This window comes from Taudactylus pleione, unplaced genomic scaffold, assembly GCF_031769625.1.
Source record: "Taudactylus pleione unplaced genomic scaffold, aTauple2 ptg000061l, whole genome shotgun sequence".
In the NCBI taxonomy this organism is placed as follows: Eukaryota; Metazoa; Chordata; class Amphibia; order Anura; family Myobatrachidae; genus Taudactylus; species Taudactylus pleione.
In genome coordinates this window covers 7,305,274-7,306,966 of record NW_028284463.1, presented here as the reverse complement: position 1 = coordinate 7,306,966, position 1,693 = coordinate 7,305,274, and the positions used below count along the sequence as shown (strand labels likewise).

The 1,693-nt window shown below is 33.9% G+C and overlaps 1 protein-coding gene across 1 annotated transcript; it reads left to right on the top strand.

The window, feature by feature from the left end:
• Positions 1-408: 408 nt before the first annotated feature.
• LOC148534984 (olfactory receptor 1468-like) lies at positions 409-1,341 on the top strand. The gene has a single exon (XM_088464856.1). The coding sequence runs from the start codon at positions 409-411 to the stop codon at positions 1,339-1,341; it is 933 nt and encodes a 310-aa protein (XP_088320982.1).
• The last annotated feature ends 352 nt before the right edge of the window (positions 1,342-1,693 follow it).

The window sequence follows — 1,693 nt, the reverse complement described above, 5'->3', positions numbered from 1 at the left end:
TTTTCTCTCAACTTGTAGTGTTGCAATTGAAGGAAACCTTAGATAGATTTAGTTTTAAAATAAGAACAGATCTATCCTATGTACAGTAAGTGATATTCATTGTTCTGCTTTTCTACTTTTCACATAATTGATTTACTGTGAGGGTTGTACTTAGTCTGTAGACAGACACCTAGGTCAGGATGGTGCGATGGTCAGCAAAAATGCTATTCTATTTTTATTTATTTTAGTTTCTATCTTTCTTATTTTATTTTCTCAGATATGACTTCAGACTGCTGGACAAAAGCTTACAGGATGCACAATTACTAATGTACCACATACTTGCTAATCTCTAACCCAACAATATGTATCCAACAGAGTAACCACTAACAGTAATAATAATGTCTCCTTGCAGAATAACCTGAATATAGCATGGGGAACAAGAATTATATTAATGAATTCAACTTGGTACCATTTTCTGCAAAATCTGGATATACATCATTAACTACCAGCGTGTTTTTCTTCCTATATATATTTGGAGTACTCATTAATTGCATTATAATTACAGTGATATATATTGATGATCAGTTACACTCACCCATGTATGTATTTCTCTGTAACCTGGCCTTAGTAGATATCTGTTATACAACCACTACTGTCCCTAAGCTGCTGTACATGTTATTATCTGGAGATAATACAATGTCCTTCATACAGTGCTTCACCCAGATGTACTGTTATATTTTGGCTGCTTCCACAGAAGATATTCTTATATTCATTATGGCATATGACCGATATGTGGCTATATGTGATCCTCTACACTATCACAGTATACTAAATATGAAAAACTGTATTTTATTGGCCTCTGCTGCTTGGATATTAGGATTGTTTCATTCATTTCTATTTACAATCCCAGCCTTACACATGTCCTTCTGTCAGTCACACACCATACACCAGTTTTTCTGTGATCCCAAAGCTCTGATTAACATCTCCTGTGCTGGCAGTGATGAGTTTTATACTGTAATCTATCTGGACATTTTGGTATTAGTACTTTTCCCATTTATGTTCAGTGTGACTTCTTATATAAAAATTATCAGGGTCATCTTGCAGATAAAATCTAAGGATGGAAGAAAAAAAGCCTTCTCCACCTGCTCATCCCACCTTACCCTCATCATTATGTTCTATATAGCAGGTTTCTGTGCATACATGATGCCGACATCAGAATACTCCAATGTCCTAGAACCAGTATATACAGTTCTGTACGCAGTTGTTACACCCATGATAAACCCCCTGATCTACAGTCTACGGAATAAAGATGTGAAAAGTGTTCTGCTGAGACTACTAGGAGTAAAAATAAGTGCATTTTAAACTGACAGCTAAATGTACTGTTATCACATTAATACTCTATTATCACTTGAACTTTGTATAGCTTTAGTACCATATGATTATTAATAAAAATCATTTAGATTTGTAACAGATTATTATACTGTGGACATAAATAACATATTCTAAAAGTAAATATTTAGCTTTTATGTTTTGCATGTTTGATTTAAAGCAAGTGCTATCCACAATATACAAATATGTGCATACAACACAGTAATTCCAATGTTTATTTTATAAGATACAGGACTGCCAGACACCTCATGGAGAAATGCTCTTTATTGTTATTACTCTGAGTGACAGAGGATACTGATAAGATTTTGGATCAATGGGACCATAT

What these genes read in the sequence shown, in the direction of transcription:
- LOC148534984 (XM_088464856.1), top strand. Translation starts at nt 409, where the DNA reads ATGGGGAACAAGAATTATATTAATGAATTCAACTTGGTACCATTTTCT.